The 25,032-nt window shown below is 50.0% G+C and overlaps 1 protein-coding gene across 2 annotated transcripts in view; it reads right to left on the reverse strand.

Annotated features, from left to right (window-relative positions):
* PHIP (PHIP subunit of CUL4-Ring ligase complex) overlaps positions 1–25,032 on the reverse strand; it is a 2,061,705-nt gene that overhangs the window by 1,664,217 nt on the left and 372,456 nt on the right. For both annotated transcript variants that reach the window (XM_078648101.1, XM_078648100.1), the window contains exon 17: positions 2,804–3,029. In XM_078648101.1, coding sequence (XP_078504227.1) covers positions 2,804–3,029 — 226 coding nt within the window. The remainder of the gene's footprint in view (positions 1–2,803; positions 3,030–25,032) is intronic.

Raw genomic sequence — 25,032 nt, forward strand, 5'->3', positions numbered from 1 at the left:
TAGGCTCTCGGAGCCGGGAGTGGAGCGGGGAAGGCAGGCCTGGTCGAGGTTCCAGGGGGATCTAGGCTTAACTGGGGTAGGACGACCAGGCTCGGGTTGCAGGCTACACTAACGGGGAGGCTGCGCAGGGGACTCGGGGTACAGGCCTACGCTCACAGGGTGTGGAGGGACAGAGGCGAACCACGCCACGAGGCCGGGTCCAACAGTCAGTCAGTCAGTCAGAGTGAGAGAGTCAGTCAGTCAGTGAGAGTGAGAGAGTCAGTCAGTGAGAGAGTCAGTCAGTGAGAGAGTCAGTCAGTGAGAGTGAGAGTCAGTGAGAGTGAGAGTCAGTGAGAGTGAGAGTGAGAGAGTCAGTCAGTGAGAGTGAGAGAGTCAGTGAGAGTGAGCGAGTCAGTGAGAGTGAGCGAGTGAGCGAGTCAGTCAGTCAGTCAGTGAGAGTGAGCGAGTCAGTCAGTCAGTGAGAGTGAGCGAGTCAGTCAGTGAGAGAGAGTCAGTCAGTGAGAGTGAGCAAGTCGGTCAGTCAGTGAGAGTGAGCGAGTCGGTCAGTCAGTGAGAGTGAGCGAGTCTGTCAGTCAGTGAGAGTGAGCGAGTCTGTCAGTCAGTGAGAGTGAGCGAGTCGGTCAGTCAGTGAGAGTGAGCGAGTCGGTCAGTCAGTGAGAGTGAGCGAGTCGGTCAGTCAGTGAGAGTGAGCGAGTCGGTCAGTCAGTGAGAGTGAGCGAGTCGGTCAGTCAGTGAGAGTGAGCGAGTCGGTCAGTCAGTGAGAGTGAGCGAGTCGGTCAGTCAGTGAGAGTGAGCGAGTCGGTCAGTCAGTGAGAGTGAGCGAGTCGGTCAGTCAGTGAGAGTGAGCGAGTCGGTCAGTCAGTGAGAGTGAGCGAGTCGGTCAGTCAGTGAGAGTGAGCGAGTCGGTCAGTCAGTGAGAGTGAGCGAGTCGGTCAGTCAGTGAGCGTGAGCGAGTCGGTCAGTCAGTCAGTGAGCCTGTCAGTCAGTGAGCGAGTCTGTCAGTCAGTGAGCGAGTCAGTCAGTGAGCGAGTCTGTCAGTCAGCGAGCGAGTCTGTCAGTCAGCGAGCTAGTCTGTCAGTCAGCGAGCTAGTCTGTCAGTCAGCGAGCTAGTCTGTCAGTCAGCGAGCTAGTCTGTCAGTCAGCGAGCTAGTCTGTCAGTCAGCGAGCTAGTCTGTCAGTCAGCGAGCTAGTCTGTCAGTCAGCGAGCTAGTCTGTCAGTCAGCGAGCTAGTCTGTCAGTCAGCGAGCTAGTCGGTCAGTCAGCGAGCTAGTCGGTCAGTCAGCGAGCTAGTCGGTCAGTCAGCGAGCTAGTCGGTCAGTCAGCGAGCTAGTCGGTCAGTCAGTGAGAGTGAGCGAGTCGGTCAGTCAGTGAGAGTGAGCGAGTCGGTCAGTCAGTGAGAGTGAGCGAGTCGGTCAGTCAGTGAGAGTGAGCGAGTCGGTCAGTCAGTGAGAGTGAGCGAGTCTGTCAGTCAGTGAGAATGAGCGAGTCTGTCAGTCAGTAAGAGTGAGCGAGTCAGTGGGAGAGTCAGAGAGAGTGGGAGAGTCAGTGAGAGTGGGAGAGTCAGTGAGAGTGGGAGAGTCAGTGAGAGTGGGAGAGTCAGTGAGAGTGGGAGAGTCAGTGAGAGTGGGAGAGTCAGTGAGAGTGGGAGAGTCAGTGAGAGTGGGAGAGTCAGTGAGAGTGGGAGAGTCAGTGAGAGTGGGAGAGTCAGTGAGAGTGGGAGAGTCAGTGAGAGTGGGAGAGTCAGTGAGAGTGGGAGAGTCAGTGAGAGTGGGAGAGTCAGTGAAAGTGGGAGAGTCAGTGAGAGTGGGAGAGTCAGTGAGAGTGGGAGAGTCTCGTGTTCATTTCACTACAGTAACTGCAATTCCTAAAATGATATTCCAGTCTCTGCTGCTATCTGACTGCAGCTACCATTTAAATATTAAAAACAAGCCTAGGTACACTACGTATAAGCACAACTCAAGGATGTACACTTCCAGTAAAATATGGACCTACACATTTACAATTTAACATGGCTGCCGAACATGGAATGAAAGAAAGATTAGTTAACCAGCTTCCAGGACGTGTGTTTCTTACTCCTCTATTCAGCATGCCTGCCTGTATTGTGCGGTGAGTAGTAAATATGAAAAGATCTTACCTTCTGCAACAATAGTGTTCCGCTCAATAATAGTTTTAAAGAAAGGACTAGTCTCAATTCTCACATGGTAGACAATTCACTGGCTTATAGTGCATTAGAAGGAGTCATTTAAGAGCCAGTCATCTCCTAAAACATGTAGACCTGGCTTAGGACAATTCTTTAATCCTTACCTCAATAAGAAAAAAAAATAGAGGACAACTGGCAAAGCAGTATATTTTTAGCCTCATATTATTTACGAGGTATAGGCAGCAGAAGTTCCTTTTTTTAATAGGATTTGACATACTCCACATCATAATTCTAAGGAGATCAGGCACCAATATAAAATATCTTATTGGCAGGAATTGGCACTTTTTAGTATGGTCAGCAATGGTGTTGGAATTCTAAGTAGAAGATACTTCTGATTGTCAACGCACCCTAGTATATCCTATAATTTAAAAATTAAATAATAAAATCAATAAAGGATGACCATCAAAATCACTGCAACTGTATTTTAGGAAAACAGACCTACATTCCTAATCAAAATAAGGAATTCAATAATTTGCCTAACAAATGTAAATGCACAATCTATATTTTATAACATAAAATCATTATTCGGCTGACTTCTCCACATCCTCATAAAAAAACCTGCAAATAGCTCATAGCTCTACTTTTAATTAACTCTCATCATACCTGAGGAAGTAACACCCATCTGAGGAATAAGATGCTCATCTCTGCAGTTCTCACGGCCTGGAACCAATCTCTGGTACCTTGTTGGGTGTGGATTGCCATCGACATCAACCAAGAATGGAGGTGGCATGAGATGTGGTGCTTGTTGTGTCTGTTCATCCAAGACAAAGTTATTAGCATCACGGATCAGGGGACGATAATCACTGTGAAAGAACATCTGATCTGCTATCTGAAATTAGGAAAACATTAAGAATGATCAATTAGACACCAACCAAAAACTAAATGCAGCAATAATATGCAGGTTCATACAGTTGTCTAACCAGTGCATATTCTACAATTTGTTTAATACTACAATTCAGATACAATGTTTCTGGCAAAGGTTACAATACACTAACTCATTTCACTTAAGACTATAAACAGTGTCTATGACTTTATAACTTAACATCCTATAAGTAATCGTATGATCAGTTGTCATTGACAATAAAAAATACTTACTTTTGCTAACAATATTTCTGCTGGATTTTAGATTTTCCCACTGATTTGTCCCCAATGGATAACCTCCAGACACCATACTGAATCTGAAAAACTTTACAAGCAATCTCTCTCCAATTGGTGCAATGCAGCTTCATCCAGCCATATGTAATGACTTCATAGTATATATGGTATCAGACAGAGCTAGCAAGAGTACTTACTATTTTTAAAAACCAGATTGATGTATGCTTAGAGTAAGCAAAAAAGACATTACTGAGAATGACAACAGCAGCAGCATACGATACATTGGTATTCCTTGGGAATTATTCTACTCATTGCATCAATTTACTAGAGAATGAAGGCGAGTGGTGAGGAATCTGTGGAAAGATATAATATTCATCAGACGAACAAGTTACTTACCTTCGGTAACGCTTTTTCTGGTGGATACAATGTCTGCCTGTGGATTCCTCACCTTGTGAATATCCCCTGCACCAGCAGCATTCAGAAATGTTTTGAACCTCTCCACGCTGACGAGGACGACGTCGTAGAACCATGGCTCCGCTCGCGACCCCGCTGAAGTCACTGGAGCCATAAAGGAGTCTCGTCGGTTCCGCCCTTTTTTTCAGTGCCTTTGAGGCACACGGACGGACTGACAAATATATATATATAGTATACATAGTACACAGAATTCAACCAACACAGTGTGAAAACAATGCTGTAAAACACTTTCATTGAAAATAAATTGGACAATATCAACATTGCAGGTATTCAAGGGTGGACAACGGGGAGGTGGGTGGGTCAGTGAGGAATCCACAGGCAGATACTGTATCCACCAGAAAAAGCATTACCGAAGGTAAATAACTTGTTCTTCGGATGGATACATCGGTCAGTGAATTCCTCACCTTGTGAATAGATTCCCACAGCAGTCATCACTCCCGGAGGAGGGTGTCCACCCTTTTATACCAGAAAATCTTTGATACCATAACGTGCAAAGTGTCCGGCCCTCCTCACCTCGGAGTCTAAGCAGTAATGCTTCGCAAAAGTGTGGAAGGAGGCCAAATTTGCTGCTCTACAAATGTCCTCAACAGGAACACCTCTAGACAAGGCAGATGTAGAAGACTTTGCCCTGGTAGAATGAGCTCTTAAACCCTCTGGAGGTTCCTTACCGGCCAAAGAGTAACACATCTTGATGCACAAGACAACCCATCTGGAAAGTGTGCGCTTGTGCACAGCTCTGCCTTTCCTGCAGCCAGCAAAACCCACGAAGAGCTGGTCATCCACACAATAGTCTTTCGTTCTATCAAGGTAAAAACTCACCGCCCTCTTAGGGTCCAAGTGGTGAAGCCGCTCCTCCTCCTTGGAAGGGTAATGGACTGCCCCAGATGGAAGGTAGTTACCACCGTAGGCAGAAAAGCAGCCCTGGTCCTGAGAACTATTCTATCAGCATGAATAGTCAAGAATGGGGGTTTTGAACTCAGAGCTTAAAGCTCACTTACCCTCCTTGACGAGGTAACGGCAACAAGAAATACAGTTTTTAAAGACAATAAGCTCAAGGGACACTCGTGTAAGGGCTCGAAGGGAGAACCCATCAAGTAGGTCAAGACAAGATTTAAGTCCCATTGAGGCACAATAATGGAGTTGGTGAATATTTGTTGGTAAGGCCCTTAATGAATCGTAACACAATAGGTGATTTAAACAAAGACGGCCAGTCCGGCAAGCAAAGGAACACCGACAAAGCTGATAAATAGCCTTTCACAGTAGCCACAGCATAACCCTGCAGGGCCAGAGACCGAGCAAACAAAGAATGTCAGATAAGCGAGCCCTTAAAGGGTCAATTGCTTCTTCACCTTATGACCCTGCATTAATACATTGGGTGTTGGCATAACACTTGGACTCACTTGATTGTGCTTTTACCTATCTTGTCTGCTAAAGTAATTATTGATTGTTCACCATGCCATCAACACTCAGATATAAAGATGTCCAGAGGTACGTTTGTTTATCTGCTGATTGTGCCCACAATGCAACCCTTTGTCTTGTATCCTTGAAATAATTCAATAAAAACATTTGACATTAAAAAAAAGGGTCAATAGACTTCTCCCCACACCAATGAACAAATTTGGACCACCTATAGGAATAGACTTGGTGGAGAGACGTCTGGCAGACAAAATAAGGTCCACCACGTCAGTAGTGAGAGAAAAAGAATTCAGGTTGCACCGTTCAATCTCCAGGCATGAAGGTGTAAGCTCTGGAGGTGAGGGTGTAGAACCTGCCCCAGCGACTGCAAGAGGAGGTCTGCCCTGAGAGGGAGATGGAGCGGAGGGCACGAGGAGAGGTGGCGAAGATCTGTGTACCAAACCCTTCTTGGCCAATCCGGGGCGATCAATATGACTTGGGCCCAGTCTTGACGAATCTTCCTCAGAACCCAAGGAATCAAGGGTATGGGAGGAGACGCGTAAAGGAGTTGAGTCCCAACTCAACTGGAACAAGTCCCCCAAAGCTCCCCGCATCGGATACTGGAGACTGCAGAATGACGGGCAGGGAGCGTTCTCGTGAGTGGCAAACAGGTCCACCCGAGGAGATCCCCACACCCAGAAGACGTGACGAACTACCTCCGGATGAAGCCTCCACTCGTGGTCGGCAGAGAACTGCCGACTGACACTGTCAGCACGCACGTCAAGAACTCCTGCCAGATGATTTGCTATCAGACAAATCTAATGGTCCTGAACCCAGGACCAGAGACTCTCTGCAAAGACAATGCGACCCTACTCCTACCTGTTTGTTGACATACCACATCGCGGTAGTGTTGTCCGTCAGGACTTGAACCGACTGACCTCGAAGGGAAGGGAGGAAGGCCTTGAGCGCCAAACGTATCACCCGTAACTCCAGAAGGTTGATGTGAAGCAACCTTTCCTCTGGAAACCAAAGACCCTTAATCTCCAGGTCCCCCAGATGAGAACCCCACCCTAGAGTGGATGCATCCATTATCACTGTGGCACAGATTGCCTTCCAAGCTCCACCAAGATAGATCCACCGCAGCTTCTCTGGAGATCCTCACAGACTCCCTGAGATCTCCGTTGTGCCGATACCACTGCCTGCAGAGGAACCACTGGAGCGCCCTCATGTGCCAGCATGCATGATTGGCCAACAGAATGCAGGAAGCAAACAGACAGAGCAGGCGAAGGACCTTCAGGACTGGAACGACCGCTCCATTGTAAAACAAAGGAATCATTTCCTGAATGTCGAGAATCCTTTGAGGAGGAGTGCCTCTTCTTTTTATGCTTCTTGGCTCTTGAAGCATGCCCCAACGTCGACTTCGAGCCCAACCTCGACCTGGAGCGAGACCTCGACCTTTTTCCTCCTTTTTCTTTCCTCATTTTTGCCATGAAGAGCTGCGCTTCTCTTTCTTTCAAAGCCTTCGGATTCATTTTCCTGCAACAGGCATATCCCTCTACGTCGTGATCTGATGACAGACACCAAACGCAGTCTTCATGTGGATCAGTAATGGACATATGTCCTCCGCACTCCCTGCAAGGCTTGAACCCGGACTTCCTCAACGAAATCCTTGAAAAACAAGAAGCATAGGAATACAGCCAGAAACACAAAGTATCAAGCGAAACTACAGCGAGTCCTAGAAAAACCGTTGGCGTCGATGGCCCGGAAAAAAGGGAACTGACATCACGCAGACGAGGCACCTTTATGGCTCCAGTGATGTCAGCGGGGTCGCGAGCGGAGCCATGGTTCTACGACGTCGGCGGCGGCGTGGAGAGCTACAAAAAAATGTCCGAATGCTGCTGGCGCAGGGGATATTCACAAGGTGAGGAATCCACTGGCAGATGTATCCATCAGAAAAATTGTTACTGAAGGAAAGTATCTTTTTCATCTGATGGATACTTCTTCACTGTAGAGTTCTCACATTATGAATGACTCTCAAAACAGATGCATTACAATCCAAACTGTTTTCTTCAGCTGAAAGTGAGGTAGAAGAGGATTGCTCCTAAGTATGTTTGAAGTTGAAGCATTTGAAGGTGAGATTTGGGGGACACCAATGGTGCACTTTAATTTGTGGAGCAAATCCACTGTCAACCCTCAGCAAAGTGGGATTCAGTATTGACAAGTAACCATAGAAGTCACACAACCAAGCCCTGGCAATACATTCTACACTGCATGCTAGAGTTTGTGGATAACATTTGCCAAAAGTAAGAAAAAATGACCACATGATGGTCCAGCAATTATCAGTCACTGGAAGGCCCCTCGTGTGAGCAGCATAAGCCCTTAAGACCAGGGTGGAGATAGCACAAATGCCAGTCAGACTGTTTTCATGTCAAAGGCATAACACATTTTTTCCCAGCATGAGATTACACACTTGGCTACAGCTTTGCAATTCTTGGCTCTAGAAAAGCACAATTATAGCTAAATATCTAATCTATTTTGTTATATCCAGGTGATACAAGATACTGTATGCGTGGGGTAGAGTCTATGAAGAGTATCTTCCTTATTGGCACTCAAGCCCTCGGAGTTGCTTTTTGGCGAATGTGTAGCAGATCTTAATGTACAGCACAAACTATTGGGAGATAGTCCGTTTCAGCACGGTCTTTCCATTCTTCGCTTCGACATACCCCACAAAGGAGGCTGCTTTCTGGTCAGAGCATAGCAGATTTTAATGCAAAGAATGACCCATCAAGAGGTCGTCCTTTTCTGCATTGCATGACCCTTCTTCGCTCTCTTCTTGCTTGTCCATCCAGAAAACACTTGTCCAGTCAAGGTAAAACGACAACGCTCTTTTTGGGTCCAAGGGATGGAGTCATTCCCTCTTCTGCAGAGGGATGCAGCAGGGCATAAAAACCACTTTCGGCAGAAAGGATGCTTTAGTGCGAAGAACCAGCTTGGCTGGGTAGATGGTTAGATATGGTGATCTGGATGACAAGGCCTGAAGCTCACAGACCTTCCGGGCAGATGTTATTGCCCCTTAGACTAGGAAGGTAATCTTGATGGTAAGGAGCCTGAAAGCACAGCTGTGCAAGGGCTCAAAACGAGCGCACATAAACACCATTAAGTCAAAATTAAGGCCGCACTGTGGCATGATTAAGGAGGAAAGAGGAAACCTGTTGCAAACGTTTCAAGAACATATGTACAATAGTCGATTGGAAAAGGGATGGCTGTTCAGGCAACCGCAGAAAGGCTCAGATACCAGAAAGTTATCCCTTTAAGGTGCCCAGAGCAGAGCCCTGCTGGGTGAGGGAAAGAATAAAAAGAAAGACCTGAGAGAGGGGTACAGAAAGAGGATAAGCCGGTTACTCTGCACACCATGCCATAAGCTTATCCCGACGGCAGGTGTATACCGTGTTGGCGGAGGACCGCCTGGCTGCCAAGCTAACATTGCAGACTTCAGGCGGAAGGTCAAAAGCGGTCAACTGTTGCTTCTCAATCATCACACAAAAGGGCAGATTGTTGACAGGTTCAGGTGGGGAACCCTCCCCTGATGGTGTTACAGAAGATCCTCCCAAAGGGGGAGCCTGATCAGAGGACATATGGCCATGCTCAACAGCTAAGTATACCAAACTCTCCAAGCCCAGTCCGGTGCCAAAAGGATGATTCGGCACAACAGTTCCTGATCTTCTTGGAGGGCAGGCATGATATGGGCAGAAAGGCGTACAGGAGACCTGAGCTCCACTCGAGATGAAATGGGTCTCCAACAGAGAACTGCCTTGGAAGCTCCAGAGCACAGAACTGCTAGATTGCGCTTTCTTGGCAGTGGCAATAAAATCTAACCAAGGCAGTCGCCACTACAAGAAGAGACCTTCCACCACCTTTCGGATGGAGGCGCCATTCGTGATCCATTAGGCATCTTTAGCTGAGTTTGTCTACCTTGGCATTCAGAGAGCCAGTCTCTTAACACCTACACTAGTCTTTCCTTGTAGGGTAGAAAGTCCTTTAATGCCAGCTTTGTTTCCCTGAGCTCCTGACAGTCGATGAGGAGTCCAGATTCTTCTTATAATAATAATAATAATAATAATAATAATAATAATAATAGGGAAGCTTATAAAGTGCCTGGTTACGCACACCGGCGTGTCCCCGCGGTATAGCAAGTGGAAACAGCACTGCCACAGCAACTCACGGCCAGTCTACTGAACAAATAGGTGGGTTTTAAGTTTTCCCCTAAACCGAGACTCTAGGGGTTTCAAGCGCAGATCCATCGGGAGCTTATTCCAACTTTTAGCAGCCAAAAATCGAAAGGACCTGCCCCCCATGCGCGCCTTTTTTACTTTGGGAACTTTTTTACTTTCTTGAGACCAGAGTCCTCTGATAATGGACCCAAGGGAATGCAAGTGGTCTGCCATAGTCTGAAAGTGACAGGCAACAGCCTGGAGCGAGCCAACCTTCAACAAAAGTCAACAAGATGGGGGAAGACTGCACTCCTGATCTCTGCAGATGAGCAGCAACCACTGCCATCAACTTGGTGAACACCCAAGTGGTGCTAGACATTTGAGTATGCAAGGCACTGAATGGCACAGTTGCTTTAAGTTTTTCAGGGCCATACCAAAGCATGAGTAGAGGATTCGAGACAGCAGAAACACAGCAAATCAAAAGTTTGCATACTTTAGGAACTTTTAAATAACGTCACTAAATCTAAAGGGAGAGGGAAAGGTGGTGAGGTACCGGACAGTAGTCATCCTGTCCACCAGAAATATTGTTACCAAAGTTAAGTAAGATTCCTCCGATGGCTTCTTCTCGCAGATGCCTCACCTTATGGACAAGTCTCAAAGCAATACCTCTCTGGCAGGTGAGATGGAGTAATGGCATGCACCTGGTGCATTGGGAATGAAAGTCAGACAGAGGTTCTTCATGGTTAAGGCATAGAACATTTTAATACAAAGGATGACCCTGTGTTAAATGGTGCGCTTGGTCATGGCTTTGCTCTACAAAGACCAAAGAAGCTGACATTTCCCTCTTTCCAGTAATTTGCAGTTGATGTAGTAGCTGGGGTCCAGTCTACACAGTCGCTTCTTCTACTTGGTGGGACAAGGAGTGAGGGATGATGGCAGAATAGTGGACTAGCTAATGAGAAAGGCAAACACTATCAAAGAATAAAGCGTATGCACAAAGAATCAGTTTATCAGGGTAGAAAACAGTATACAGTGATCACCAAATGGACATGAAGTTAACTGACCCTCTGCCCTGAAGTCATAGGCACCAAGAAAGTCCTTAAAGTCAGAAATCGAACCGTGCATTGGTTTCACATGTGGACACCAAAATTCCATAACAATTAAAGGAGACAAAGGAAACAAAAGGGCAAAACTAAAGAGGACTTCAATACAGAAGGCTTGTCAAGGAGTCACAAGACTGCAGCTAAAGCAGCCATATTTCCTTTAACAGTAGAACCCGCAAGGTCCTGCCGGGCAAGACACTGTGCAAAGAGCAGAACACTAGACTAAAATGATTCAGCGATTTCAATTCAGACACAGTTAACAAATGTTTTGAAGCAGCCCACATAAAGAGACCCTGTGGCCGATTTCCAAGCAGTCAAGACAAACAAACATCCTGTTGACAATTTGATGAACCTTTATCTGGCACTGCTCTCCCCACATGTGCCACAGCAGGTTTGGGGAATTAGGATGACAGTCTTAGTCATTCTGCTGGAAGAGCACCTTTGCTGTGTGTTTAAGAAGGGTCCACGCATTCAGTTCCATTAGTTCTAACAGATCAAAGTAACAAATCCTCACTGCCCAGTCTGAGATGATAAAGATCAGTTGTGTTCAAGCCTCCAACTCCTTCAGAAGGATTTCCAGCACAACAGGGATTTACAGTCCACATCACCAGTAAGATCTTGAACCCCCAGGAAACAATTCCCAATAGAGTATACAGCACAAAACAGAGGACACGTCCTGTTATGGTCGTTCAAGAAAATAAAACCTGAGCCAGAACATCCCCATCTTGAAAAATAGCTTCTGTCATTTCGGGGTGGACTTCACATTTATGGTCCACTAAGGAGAGGGGACTAAGAATCCACTCACACACTGAGGGAGCCCGCAGTGTGCCCCTGACAGGAAAATGCCCTGTTGTGCCAACTGCCATAGTCGAAAAGCCTTGCAATACAGTGTTCATAAACTCACACTACCTTGTCTGTGAATGTAATGGACAAATGTGATGGTTCTCAATGGCATGGAAGGGGGAAAAGGTTTCATGGCAAGACAGACTACTCATATGTGTATCTGTGAAGGCCCTACTCTAACACTAACCAAAGGCCTCAGCATTGTGGCATCGCTTAGATAAGTGCTGTAGCTGAAAAGGAGGCGTTCCTAACTACACTAGCCTGCATCTTTTGAGGGCTGAACTGATAACCTAGCCCCTAGTAGGCCACCATAGCTGTAAAATCTTAACAGATAGATAGATTCGGTGATACAAACCCCAAAATGAAAAGGTACTCTTGTGTATCTGTTTTTAACCAAAGTAAAACCACAAAATTCTTTATTTAGGGTAAAGCACTGAGTGCTGCATATTGTGTCAGTAAATCGAAGAAAAAAGTAAATTACCTTTGGTAATGCTCTTTCTGGTGGATACTCTATTCTCCTGCAGATCACTCCGCTACGGTGCCAGACAGTATCCAGAAACTCCTAAAGGTATAGCTCACTAATGACACCAGATGGATGTCTGCTGCACATACAGCTTGCAAACCTGACGCACAAGTTAATTCTTGTGTAACGTTATAACTGTAAGAGACATTAGTTAGTGATAGATTCCTTACCTTAGAATATTCCCCAGGCGTCGGACTGGATCCAGAAAGTTTTGCTTTGCAGGATACCTGCGCGTCGGTAGGTGGCGTTGTGCGGCTCCGCGACGGGCGTCGTGAGCGCCGAGATAACATCACGGAGACTACTTCGGCGTCACCCATGAGCGCTGGCATCAGTTCTGTACACAACTTTCCACGCCGAAAAGCAGAGCCATTCAAGATACCGACCATTGATGCATAAAACTAGGGTCCTAAAAGGGGATGCCCTTAAACCTAGTAATCATTTTGCAGAACGGGGAGGATGGGTGGGGCGGTAAGGAATCTATCACTAACTAATGTCTCTTACAGATCTCTTTACACAAGTAGTAACTTGTGCATCAGAAAGAGACACGTTAGTGATAGATTCCTTACCTTAGACTAGATACCCCAGCAATACCAACCCCGGTGGTGGGTCTGCAAACAAGATTACACCAGAAAGTCACGGAGCACAGAACAGCAAAAGAAGCAGTCTTTCCGGACCGGACTGTCAAGGCAGTAGTGCTTGGCAAACGTGTGCAGCGAGGCCCACGTAGCTGCCTGACAAATGTCCTTCAAGTGAACGCCACGTCCCAAGGCAGTAGTGGCTGCAGTCGCCCTGGTCAAATAGGCACGCAGCCCGACAGGAGGCTCCTTCTTGGCCAAGGAGTAACATGCTTTGATGCACAGAACAACCCACCTGGAGATGCTCCGTTGGTGCACAGCCCGACCTGATTTGGCATCCACTTAGCCAACAAAAAGCTGATCATCCACCCGGAACTGCTGCGTACGCTGCAGATAGAATGCGAGAGCGCGTTTTGGGTCCAGATGGTGGAGCCTCTCCTCTTCCCTTGAAGGATGCGGAGGCGGAAAGAAGGTGGGCAAAGTGATGGTCTGCCCGATGTGGAAGGGCGTTGTGAGAAGTTGGCCTGATATATAATGTTCCTATTCTAGTGAGCACTCTGTATCAGTCCAAACAACCCTTATTGATGATTGGTTGTAAGTCAACCTTATAGACCAGCTATCCTAGTAGCATGGATACGAGCAGTCTAAGGCTAAGACTCTAGAGGGCGTGTTAAGCCAGCTGTTTTACCATCACATTACCCCTTGAACACCAAGTGAAAGGACACCACACAAGTTATCAAAAATAAAGTATATTTATTTATAACAAGACTACCCTGGCTCTTTATGAGACAGGGAGCTAAGCACACAACAAAACTCTTAAAGAATTACTGAAAGTCGCACAATTTACACAAATGCCCGAGGGGCACGAAAAACCATATACACAAGAAGTGGAATGCGAAGTTACTAGCAGGCAAGTAATACTTTTCTAGACTGTAGAAACGCTAGGCCTACAATGCTGAACCCTTAGATTAGAAGCAGGAGGCCTAGGGACGCCGTGTGCAGAGTGGGAACTCTCACGCGTAATGCGGGAACAAGTCTATGGATACTAGCACTTGCAAAGTTACTGTTCTCGGGCGAACCCGACTAGGTGGGTCGAAAACAAGGGTGGCTCCGAACACTTAGGGTGTTGGACTATGCTGGAGCACCGGAGTACTCAGTTTACCTAGCCCAGGGGCTGCGGCTGCATAGGGTTCAAGTTGCGTCGGAAACCCTCGTTGAAGATCCAGGAGCCTGAAGAAAGAAGTTGCTGGCAGGCGGCCAGTGAAGGAATTCGTGGTGATCCAAGCCTGGATCAGGGAAGAAGAAACCTGTAAGCAGAGGGGACCAAGTTCTGAATCACTAGCCAGTGATTTAGGTGGGCACCAGGATGGCACCGGACAAAGTCACCTCAGCCAGGTGAGTGGGCGCTGCTGGGCTCTGCAGTCTCTCGGACCAGGAGGCGTTGTCGGCGACCAGGATGGAGGTGCGAGCTGTCCCACGAAGGTACTTGCTGTCGACGTCACTGGACCCAGGATTGGGCAACAAGTCTTGGCAAATGCAAGGCCCACGCGGTGGACCTAAAATGGCGTCTTGAGTGAACCAGGAGGGTCCAGGGTACTTCTCTGAAGGAGGGAAGCAAGGGCCAGTCTGGAGCAACCAGACCAGCGGTGTTTGTCGTTAGAGTTCGTCGTCAGAGGGTCACTAGCCAACGGGCAAGTGACCTGAGCAGCAAAAAGCAGAAGGGCCCCACGCAGATCTCGTGGATGCAGGGGGGCTGAACTTCGGTGCTGGAGCTGCTCAGGGTCGGGGCTTCTCTTACCCCAAAGCACTCAGTCGAGGGTCACTCGGTGGTCGTGCTGAACAAGCGTCGTGCAGTTCTGAAGATGGCCGGTCCCTCGAGGTCTCGTCGCACCCACGGATCACAGCTGGGCTGATGATGTAGGTTGAGGTCAGAGGTGCCAGGGAAGCCGGTTCTCGTCGTGCTGGAGCAGTCTTGATCCGGAGGAGAGACTGGCAACAAACCGCGATACTTGGTTGGTGCCTGCTGCTGCAGGGTGACTACTCCTTAGTCACAAGGGAGAAATCTTGGGAAGAGTATTGAGTTCTTCGTGTAGAAGGTCGGTTCAGGATTCAAAGATTGATCTAATTTGGAAGGGGGCCTGCTCCTACCTTTATCCTGCAAAAAGGGTCTGGCACGCGACTAAGTCCTGCCCTATGGGTGGGACTAGGAGGGGGGTGTTTACACCCCTCTCCTTTGGCGGGCTTTCCCCAGATCAGGGGCTGGAGTGCCCCTGGAACTGGTTCAAGCCGGCCTATGCACAGTGAGCACCGGGGTGCCACTTGCAGTCACCTTCCTCTAAAGCCCTGCCTACCTAGGATACACAAAATCCTGTCTGGAACGGTGCTGGCACCGCCCCTGGCAGGAAACCCTTTGTCCTTGCCTCCTGTGCTGGGAGGACTCCCAGCAGCAGGAGGGCAGACTTGTGTCTCGGTGGCAGCATCCATCTTGTGGAGCTGAGGCTATGTCTGACTTTAACCGGGGTTACAGGTTACATACATGTCGTGTCCCTCTAGAAGGGTGGAATGCTAACCCCGTCGCCAGAATTGGCGAGGGGTTAGTATTCCAATTCGTATGACACCTTACTCGTCATGTTTTGATAAAGCGATACCAGAGTTGGCATATAACCGCGAGGATTATAATGCACTTAAGAGTATATGGTATGCGTTATCATGGAACAGCTATTAGGACTTGGTTCCGCAAGCTGCAAACGGGCTCAGCTCATGCCAGAGCACCATCTCACATTATTCCAAGCACTCTGCCTTCAGGATTGATAAGGCCTGCCATAGGAGTGACTGATAGGAATATATGTGTCCATTTTAGGGTTAGATATAGGAATACTATATCTAAAGCAAAGGGTGATTACACCACCTTGCCCCAGCTGTCGTGCAGCCAGTTGTGTCAGATTTGGATGGCCAGCCAGGGGTGGCATAATACATGCTGCAGCCCCTGGTAGGCCCTGGGTACACCTATGCCCTGGGTACCTAAGGTACACTGTACAGGGACTGATAAGGTGACTCAGTATCCAGTTAGATATGTACCTAGGGTACATGGAATCCATTTTACAGAGAGAGCAGTAGGCCTGGGGTCCTGAATAGCAGGGCCCCAGGTCAACTAAGTCAGAAAACCAGCAAAACACCAGGCAAAAAGTTGGGGGCAACCATAGTCAGGGATCTACCTTCCTACAGGCGTGACAACCTTTGGCAGAAAAGAAGAACGGGTCCTTAAAAACACTTTGTCTGGGTGAACAGAAAAGAAAGGAGGTCTGGAAGAAAGGGCCTGGAGCTCACTCACTCTTCTGGCAGAGGTGATAGCTACCATGAAAGCCGCTTTTAGAGTGAGAAGACGTAAGGGACAGTTATGAAGGGCCTCAAAGGGAGCACACATCAGAAAAGTCAAGGCAAGATTTAAGTCCCACTGAGGCATTATAAAGGGTACGGGGGAAAACCTAAGCGTAATGCCTTTAAGAAAATGGTTAACTACCGGGGACTTAAAAAGAGAAGGCTGATCTGGGAGCCGTAGAAAGGCCGAGATCGCCGAAAGATAACCTTTGATAGTGCCCAGAGCAGAGCCCTGCTGAGCCAAAGAGAGAAGGAACAGAACAACCTCAGAAGGAGGGGAAGAAAGGGGATCTGCAGCCTTCGCTGTGCACCAAGCCACAATTCTGTTAGACCTGCAGGCGTATACCGTTTTGGTGGAAGGGCGCCTGACTGCCAGAATGACATCACAGACATCAGAAGGAAGATCGAAAGGTGTCAATTGTCGCCGCTCAATCTCCATACATGGAGGTGGAGGCTGGACAGGTTCGGGTGAAGAACCGTCCCCTGCTGCTGCAACAGAAAATCCTCCCGAAGAGGCAGACAGATCGGGGGATCGATGCTCATACTGAGTAGCTCGGGATACCATACTCTTCGAGCCCAATCCAGAGCCACAAGAATCACTTGGGCACGGTTGCGCCTGATCATCTTCAGCATTCTGGGCAGAAGTGGTATAGGCAGAAAGGCGTACAATAGACCGCAGCGCCACTCGCGTCGAAAAGCATCTCCGAGCGAGCGCCACCTTGGAAACTCCAACACGCAGAACTAATGACATTGCGCGTTCTCTTCGGTGGTGAATAGATCTAACCAAGGCTCTCCCCACTGTAGAAAGAGACCTTGCACCACGTCAGAGTTCAGACGCCATTCGTGATCCACCATGCACCGGCGGCTTAGTACGTCCACCCTGGCATTTAGAGAACCTGCCAGGTGTTGAACCACCAAGGTAATGCCTTGATGTTCCAGCCATGTCCAGAGGCGCAGAGCCTCCTGACATAGGGTACACGACCACAGCCCGCCCTATTTGTTGCAATACCACATGTCGGTGGTGTTGTCCATGAACACCTGCACTACACTTCCCCAGACAGAGGGAAGAAATGCCTTCAGTGCAAGCCCGAACGCCAGCAGCTCCAGAAGGTTGATATGGAGCCGGGACTCCGCCGAAGACCAGAGGCCTCTGATCTCCACCTCCCCATCCCAGGAGGGATGCATACGTCACCACTGTGTGCTCCGGTTGGGTAAGGGAGTGGGATCTGAGGCTAAAAGAGCAGAATCATAGCCTAAATATTCCCGACTCGCTGCTGGGGAGGATAAACCCGAAACAGCGTCAAATCCAGAACCGCTCCGATGAAAGGGAGCTTTTGAGAGGAACTCCGGTGCGATTTTGGCACATTGATGGAGAACCCCAGCAAATGCAAGAGGTCGGCCGTAGTCTGGAGGTGGGTTCTGACTGCCTGGGGTGAGCCCGCCTTTAACAGCCAGTCGTCGAGGTAGGGGAAGACAGACACCCCTGACCTGCACAGATGAGCTGCAACAGCCGCCATCACCTTTGTGAACACCCGAGGGGCACTTGTAAGGCCGAAGGGGAGCACGGCAAACTGAAAATGCTCCTGGCCTACCGTGAACCGCAGGTAGCGCCGGTGGGCCGTGAGGACGGGGATGTGAAAATATTCATCCTGCAAGTCCAATGCCATCAACCAGTCTCCAGGGTCCAGGGCAGCAAGGACCTGAGCCAGATTCAGCATCTTGAACTTCTCCTTCCGGAGGAAACGATTGACGTCCCGGAGGTCTAAGATGGGGCGCAGGACCCTCTTGTCCTTCTTTGGGACAAGAAAGTAGTGGGAGTAACAACCACTCCCTACTTCCTGACCTGGAACAGGCTCTATGGCCCCCTTGGCCAGGAGGGCCGAGACTTCCTGACGCAGAAGAGTCAAATGATCCCCGACATGCGGTGGTACCGAGGCGGCATGGCCGGAGGGGAGGACAGAAAGGGGAGTGTGTAACCTTGGCTGATTATTTGCAGCACCCACTTGTCTGGTGTAATTTCACGCCAGTGGTGGAGGTGGTGGCGGATTCTGCCACCCACCGGTGTGGGGTGCTCCCTGAAGCACGGATTAGGAAGGCTTAGAGGCGGAAGCAGCGGGGTGGAAGTGGACTGACCCACGCACTGGTTACCAGACCCGCCCCTACGGAACCCACGGCTGCGGCGGGGATGGTTCTTCACAGGCATGCTGGAAGAGCGTGCCTGGGTGCCCCTGCCCTGGCCACGAAAGTAACGAAACCCAGGCATGGCAGGGTCCCTTGTGGAAAGACCCAAAGACTTGGCCGTGGCCCGAGAGTCTTTAAAGCGCTCGTGGAAATTGGCATGCTCAACAAATCAGCCGTGTCCAAACCACACCTGATGGAAAACTACGCCGCATCCAGGACCTCCGCAAATCGCTTGAGAAAGGACAGCCTGGACCTCCTCAGAACACTGAGGCAAGACCTCAGCTACCGAATCCCACACTGTGTGTGAGTAACGGCCCAATAAGCAGGTGGTGTTAAGCGACCGCAACCCCAAGCTGGCTGAGGAGAAAAACTCTTGCCAAACTGGTCGAGCCTTTTAGAGTCCTTATCCGGTGGAGCTGTGGGAAAGGCACTCTGCGACGTCGAGGCCTGAATAACCAGGCTCTCAGGCATGGGATGAGTGGTCAAGAAGGCGGGATCACCAGGCGCCGGGCGATGACGCCTAGCAACGTTTTTATAATCCGGCGCGCCAGAGGCCGGTCGCAACCAAGTGCCCAAGAGGACTTCAGTGAGAGCCTCATTGAAAGGGAGCAGCGGCTCCGACGACATAGATGCCATCTGGAGCACCTCCGTAAGGAGGTTGGTCTGAAGGGCCACCGTAGGGAGGGCGAGATGAAGAGCCTCCGCAGCCCTACACAGCACCATGGTGTAGGAAGCGCCCTCCTCCATAGTGGGTGGAGGAGAGGCAAACCCCGGGTCTGAAGACACAGCAAGCTCACCCACATCTTGAAGGTCGTCCACCCAATCCTGCTCGGAGTCACACTGCCGGCCAAGGGGGCAAGCGGCGCCAGGGCCAGAGGCAAGGGCAGCGCCGGGGCCAGAGGCAAGGGCGGCGCCGGGGCCAGGGGCAAGGGCGGCGCCGGGGCCAAGGGCGGCGCCGAGGCGGCGCCGGAGCCGGAGGCAAGGGAGGCGCCGGAGCCAGAGGCAAGGGAGGCGCCGGAGCCAGAGGCAAGGGAGGCGCCGGAGCCAGAGGCAAGGGAGGCGCCGGAGCCAGAGGCAAGGGCGGCGCCGGAGCCAGAGGCAAGGGCGGCGCCGGAGCCAGAGGCAAGGGCGGCGCCGGAGCCAGAGGCAAGGGCGGCGCCGGAGCCAGAGGCAAGGGCGGCGCCAGAGGCAAGGGCGGCGCCAGAGGCAAGGGCGGCGCCAGAGGCAAGGGGGGCACCGGAGCCAGAGGCAAGGGGGGCACCGGAGCCAGAGGCAAGGGGGGCACCAGAGCCAGAGGCAAGGGGGGCACCGGGGCCAGGGGGGCATCGGGGCCAGGGGCAAGGGCGGCATCGGGGCCAGGGGCAAGGGCGGCGCCGGCGCCAGGGGCAAGGGCGGCGCCGGGGCCAGGGGCAAGGGCGGCGCCAGGGGCAAGGGAGGCGCCAGGGCCAGGGGCAAGGGAGGCGCCGGGGCCAGAGGCAAGGGAGGCGCCGGGGCCAGAGGCAAGGGAGGCGCCGGAGGCAAGGGAGGCGCCGGAGGCAAGGGAGGCGCCGGAGCCGGAGGCAAGGGAGGCACCGGAGCCAGAGGCAAGGGCGGCGCCGGAGCCAGAGGCAAGGGCGGCGCCGGAGCCAGAGGCAAGGGGGGCACCGGGGCCAGGGGGGCATCGGGGCCAGGGCGGCATCGGGGCCAGGGGCAAGGGCGGCACCGGGGCCAGGGGGGGGCCAGGGGCAAGGGCGGCGCCGGGGCCAGGGCGGCGCCGGGGCAAGGGCGGCGCCGGGGCAAGGGCGGCGCCGGGGCCAGAAGCCAGGGCGGCGCCGGGGCCAGAAGCCAGGGCGGTGCCGGGGCCAGAGGCCAGGGCGGCGCCGGGGCTAGAGGCCAGGGCGGCGCCTGAGCCAGAGGCCAGGGCGGCGCCTGAGCCAGAGGCCAGGGCGGCGCCTGGGCCAGAGGCAAGGGCGGCGCCTGGGCCAGAGGCAAGGGCGGCGCCTGGGCCAGAGGCAAGGGCGGCGCCTGGGCCAGAGGCAAGGGCGGCGCCTGGGCCAGAGGCAAGGCAGCACCGGAGTCAACGGCACTGCACCTTGTGGCGCCGGCAGCGCAGGATCCTGTGGAGCCGGCGGCCAACAGGATCTGGACACGGGACCATGGGGCCCAAAGGCGCGCCGGCGGGAGCCCGGGGCCTAAAGACGTGGTCCAACTCTTACATCTGTTTGGGGAGTCACCAACGGACCCGGGTATAGTGGGTAGGCCGCAGGACTCCCCGGCTCCAGAGGAACCGCTGGGGCTGAACCCCTGTCCCCCTCGTCGGCTTCCAGAGAGCAAGGGGGGGGGACGTTGGAGAGCAACTTTTTATGGCGTCACTTACCGGAATCTGAAGGTGAAGACTTAGAGCCTGAGGAGCAAAAGCTCCGGTCCCACAAGCGGTCCCACGAATGGCCCCTAGATGCAGAGAGGCGGTGAGAGGAGTGCCGGACCTCCAGCAACTTCGGACACGGCTCCCGCAAGGCCTTCGGGGCCATGGCTCGACAGTATTGAGTGTCCCGGGAGTCATGGTCGGTCTTCAGGCAGTAGAAGCACACATCCTGGGGGTCCGCCACCGACATATTACGGCGGCACAACCCACAAGACTTAAAACCGGGCATCCCTACGTGCACCAGGAGACAAAAAGTCTCAAAAAGTAGTCAAAAAATTATTGAGGTACGTGCTCAATCCGGATCTGCACTTTCGGCGTGGAAAAAGAAAGAACTGACGGCAGCGCGCATGGGTGGCGCCTAAGTAGTCTCCGTGATGTCATCTCGCCGCTCATGACGCCAGTGACTGACGCAGAGCCGCACTACGCCACCTACCGACTTACAGGGGTACTGCTAAGTAAAACTTTCCAGATCCAGTTTGACGCCTAGGGAGTATTCGAAGGTAAGGAATCTATCACTAATGTGTCCCTTTCGGATATCACAATATCATACTACCTTGAATGCTAGTATCATTTCCTTTCCATAAAATTTAATCCAAGGTATTCAGACAAAACAAACACATTTAAACACCAATGAATCTTAATAAAGGGATCCACTCCTCACAAAAGAAAGGAGGTCGGCATTGAGGTATCTGTTGAACAATGGAGTATCCACTAAAAAGAGTGAAAATAACTTATTCTTCCAATGTATATTTCTACCTGAAAATCTTCCCTTTTTAAAAGTGTACCAATACGATACAAATCAGGAGGCGGGCCTGAGGTTCAAAACTTCAAACCATAACGTCACAACACAGTGACCTCACAAAATATGCATCACTTTTGCATTTAGACAGCAGGGATGTGAAACTCCTATAGCCCGACGCCCAGGACATATTGTTTGGGGTCAAGGGCAAAACGTTTTCATGTGTATTTTGTCCTTGGGACAAGTAGGCCCAACCCTCTGCAGCACAAACCCTTTGGCTGCCAGTTTGCAGTAGCACACTATGGATCCGGGAAGGGCACTGTCTGCAGTTAAGGTAATATTTTTGTCTATATGTTAATGCTGTTCAAACTTGTATTTATGGTTGATTAATTGAAAGCCTTTATTATTAGGGTAAGCGCTGTATGTAAATGTTGTAAGCTCTGGCTGCGCTCCTGACAGTGGTTCCAGTATAAAAATGTGTACACATGTTTTCAAAGTTTAGCAATATAAGGCTATGTATAATGCTCCCAGAATGCTCTCCGATTTGATGCAAATATTTGCAGTAGCTTGAAAGCAAGATTGATGAGCCTTCGCTTTCAAAATAAAAAACCGAAAGCAGGAAAAAAAACATTTAGCTAAACTACTGGTACCATTTCTTTGCAGAATCATTTAGTAAGAAGTGTTGATGCAGGCTATTATTTCCCAAAAATATTTATAATGGAAAATCAGTGTAACCAGTTTCAATAGGATTAAGGGAATCAAAAAAGCATTGGCAAAACCAGTAGGTATGAAATTGGAGGGCAGAGTTTTAGTTTTTTTGATATGTGAATTGTTTTGGCATGGTTTTTGTAAAACCTTATTGGTGTGGGAGCTGCCGGGCCCTCACCATTATAAAAAACACTGGCAAAAGCAAACCGCGCACACTGCCACAGTAGGTACTGGCACTGAACAAAACTACTTTGTGTGCCGAGTTGCTCCTTGTGAAAGAGCAGAATGCTGTTACACACAGTGAAGCCAGCCAATACAAAAGGACACACAGAAGTTTGATAAACGCAAAAAGCATAATCAACGGCAGACCAAATTAGGGGCCCAATTTGTAAAGAGTCTCAAAAGTGCATCCACGGTATATGTCCTTATATTAAGGGCAGTTATAAGCCTTTAGAAAAATCCCAAGAATTTACAGACATATGACAGAAGTAGGTCAAGAAATTAGTACTCCTAGAAAATTTGTGAAGTGCATTTTAGCATGAGCAAATATGCATTTGTAGATTTGCTCATGCGAAAACTTGTGTTTGCAAGCTCACTTTCCCTCCAACCACTTTTTTCCCAACTCTGGAAGGTTTACGTCAGCCATTGTCAGGAGTAAATTTCCAACATTTCTCAATATTAGAGAAGTGTTGTTGAAAACCCTTAAAACACAGTAGGTAGGTTTGCACATACTCATAAGGTCATTTTAACCCTGTAACTACTGCTTACCACTACCTTCAGCCCAAATATTTAGATCTACGGAAACGTGGCAACAGAAGGGGATTGCAAGTATTCAAACACTACTATGGTATGAGCCCTGGTATTATCAGAGGCTATATCAGCTCTTATATAATGAGATTGCTGCCATATTTTGTCGCCGCACTACATGGCACCAAAGGGAGAAGTGGATTTTGTGACAGGACTAGTAGATTTATGAAGCAGCCTGCCCCATGGACAAGGAGTTATTTTATTAAATTCCACACCCCTGAGACAGTGCTGCTTGGTAAAGTGTGCAATAGAAGATTATACACCACTCAACAAGTGCAAGCATCTGAAACCTTCTGCAAGAGACGTAAAAGCAGACTTGGCCACGGTTGAATGAGACCAGACACTCTCTTTCAAGTGCATAAAATGTCACTGCAGAAAACAACCCACAGCTCCAGGGTACAATTGGCATTACCCTGAACCTTTTTCTGTTACTTGCATTTGATGAACAGCTGATCACCTACTTTAAAGTCCTTTGTTTTGTTTGGCAAGAAGAGGATAAAAGAAAAATATTACCTTTACAGTCTTAAGTTGAAATCAGAGAGAATATTTCACAGAAACGACTGAGAACTAGAGTGGTTTACCATCCTGCTGAATTAGTAGCTCAACCCCGGCCAGCAGAAACAACCAAGGACAGACACTCTAGGATAGAAGCTCAGAATACCTAGTATTCTCACACAATCTAAAGTGACAAGCCTAAATTGATTTGATTTTACATCTTGTAAAGCGCAGTGTATGCCCAAGGGCGTCTTGGAGCTGGAACAACCTAGAAGCTAAAATTCCAAACTGATTTGATTTTATATGAACTTATTCCCCCCCCCCAGCGTACCTTTATTATAAACTGGATCTGTAGGGGCAGCTTTATATTTGTCTCCAATACGAGGATTGAGGACCCTAGCCCTGACAGGATTTTTAAAAACTTGTTGCGTGCTTGATGACACCCTTAAGCATTAGCAAAATGGCAGTAGACCTTTGTGTGTTATCAAAAGTGTCTAATAGGAAATCTTCCTCCACCGCATCGGTGTGCAAGTCCACCCCATGATACTGAGCAGCTTTTTGGACTAGTAGGTTAAAACGTATAGTGTCCTATTGTGGGGAAGGTCTGGAAGGGTATATATCGTCTTGTGGGACGTAAGGCACATCAGGGGTGTTAATCACCTAATCCATGGAATGTTTACGAGGGGGACTATTGGTCGATGCTGGGTCATGTGCACCCCCACCTGTGTCATCAGAGTCTGTGTCTACATCATCGTCTGGATTAGTGGATGGTGTAGGTGGAGGAGGTGGAGGTGGAGGAGGAGGAGGAGGAGGAGGAACAGTATGGGGAGGTTGTGGAGAAGGGACCCTTAATTGAGAGGTTGCAATGCCTCTCTTCTTTGGAGGAGGAGGAGGAGGTGCTGGCGCCTCACGTGGTCTCTTCTTGGAGCGGAGAGTTAATTGACCAGTCTTAGGATCCTTTACAAGAGTTTTTTTATTAGGATCCGGTGTGAAAAGTTCCTCTGAGTAGGGCAGATCCTTCGGCGAAGTTTTAGTCTCCGTAGGTTTTTTCAGCACCGAGTCGGTAGCTGGTCTTGGGTCTTTTGGTTTAGAAGTGTGCCCTTTTGAAAAGTCTTTTACCGGAACCTGTTTTTTCTGTTCCGGGCGTTTTTTCGGCTCCGAAGCGTATGAGTCTGGAGCTTTAGGCGGTTTTTTTCTTGGCTCCGAGTGCGGTTTCGGCATCGATGAGCCCCTGCTAGTCTTCGGCGCCGAGTGCTTAGGTGTCGGAGCAACGGTCAGCGTGGTTGAGTAAGATGGCTTCTTCGGTGTCGGTATAGAATCGCACCGGGAATAGGCTGGCTCGAGCCCGAACCGCCTGAAGGCTTAGTGGGCTTCTATGGCAGGCCCGAAGGCGGGGCGTGGGAAGCAGTCTCTCGGTGTGCACCCGGGCCCGAAGGTGAGGGTGTGACCGGAGGCTTTTTTGAGGGTGTCGAGGAAGGGTTGGGGTTGACGATCTCACTTACGACCCGTTGAGCTGGAGTGATGTGGGAGTCTTCGGCATCTGAGGAACTGGTACTTTCTTTGGCGTGCTGGTGTTCTGGCACGTCGACGCCCTCTTCAAAGATGTAGTCCAGGATCGAAGCTGACGAGCGAGCCATAGTTCTTCGATCTCGTCTATCCCGAATCGTCTTCTTGGAGCGGAAAGTGGCACAAGCGGAACAGTCTTTGGCCTCTTGCTCCGTTGAGAGGCAAAGGTTGCACACCTCATGTAGAACTGTGTGGGGAAACTTCGACCCACATCAAGGACACTACTTGAATGGCTTCCTTTCCAGGAGCCAGAAAGTAAGGCCTAGGTAGGCCCGAAGGCTTTCGTCGACAACCGGAATCGAAGACTTCGAAGTGGTGAAGAATCGCTTCGATGT

The sequence above is a fragment of the Lissotriton helveticus genome, chromosome 6 (genome assembly GCF_964261635.1).
Source record: "Lissotriton helveticus chromosome 6, aLisHel1.1, whole genome shotgun sequence".
Classification (NCBI taxonomy): domain Eukaryota; kingdom Metazoa; phylum Chordata; class Amphibia; order Caudata; family Salamandridae; genus Lissotriton; species Lissotriton helveticus.